The 641-nt window shown below is 34.2% G+C and overlaps 1 protein-coding gene across 1 annotated transcript in view; it reads right to left on the bottom strand.

The window, feature by feature from the left end:
• The window catches only part of LOC119595637 (putative uncharacterized protein DDB_G0282133), a 17,699-nt gene continuing 17,058 nt past the window's right edge, over positions 1 to 641 (bottom strand). The window contains exon 10 of the mRNA XM_037944743.1: positions 1 to 46. Within this exon, the coding sequence (XP_037800671.1) occupies positions 1 to 46 (46 nt within the window). The remainder of the gene's footprint in view (positions 47 to 641) is intronic.

The raw sequence follows: 641 nt of genomic DNA, 5'->3' as shown, positions 1-641 counted from the left end.
CTAGATTTCTATTTTCTCTCCGCACAGGTTGGGTTTCATGCGGTCGCTAAAATAAGAACATTTCCACTGATCTCAACATATAACTATATATGTTTGCAGTGTGTGTGTGTTGTGTGTAAATATATATGTATATATACATATATAAATATATATACTGTATATATATATATATATATAATATATATATATATATATATATATATATATATATATATATATATATAGAGAGAGAGAGAGAGAGAGAGAGAGAGAGAGAGGAAGGGAGGAAGGGAAGGAAAGAGAGGATTGGAGAAAAGATAAAAGAGCAAAGAGAGATCGTGAGATGGGGAAGAGAGGTAGAAAACACGAGAGAAAGGTATAAAGATTGCTAAATATGATATTAAAAGAGGTAAATAGCAGAGAAAAGTAGAACAGACAAACATAATAAATTAAAAATACAAGCAATAAAGACAAATAAAAAGAGATTGTGCATGGAAAATAGAGAAAAAAGAGAATGGGAGAGCAGAGAAGAAGAAGAGAAAAGAGAGAAAGACGGGAGGAACAAACTATAGAGAAGTGGCGAGCCAGGGAGGTTCAGTGCCCGAGCCATGCAGTCGGGATAACGGTGTCCCTCTGACTTCATTTCTCTCTCCATACATCTG

The sequence above is a fragment of the Penaeus monodon genome, chromosome 36 (genome assembly GCF_015228065.2).
Source record: "Penaeus monodon isolate SGIC_2016 chromosome 36, NSTDA_Pmon_1, whole genome shotgun sequence".
Taxonomy (NCBI): domain Eukaryota; kingdom Metazoa; phylum Arthropoda; class Malacostraca; order Decapoda; family Penaeidae; genus Penaeus; species Penaeus monodon.
Note: the sequence above shows the minus strand (reverse complement) of the source record. Positions and strands in the feature narration are given on the sequence as shown.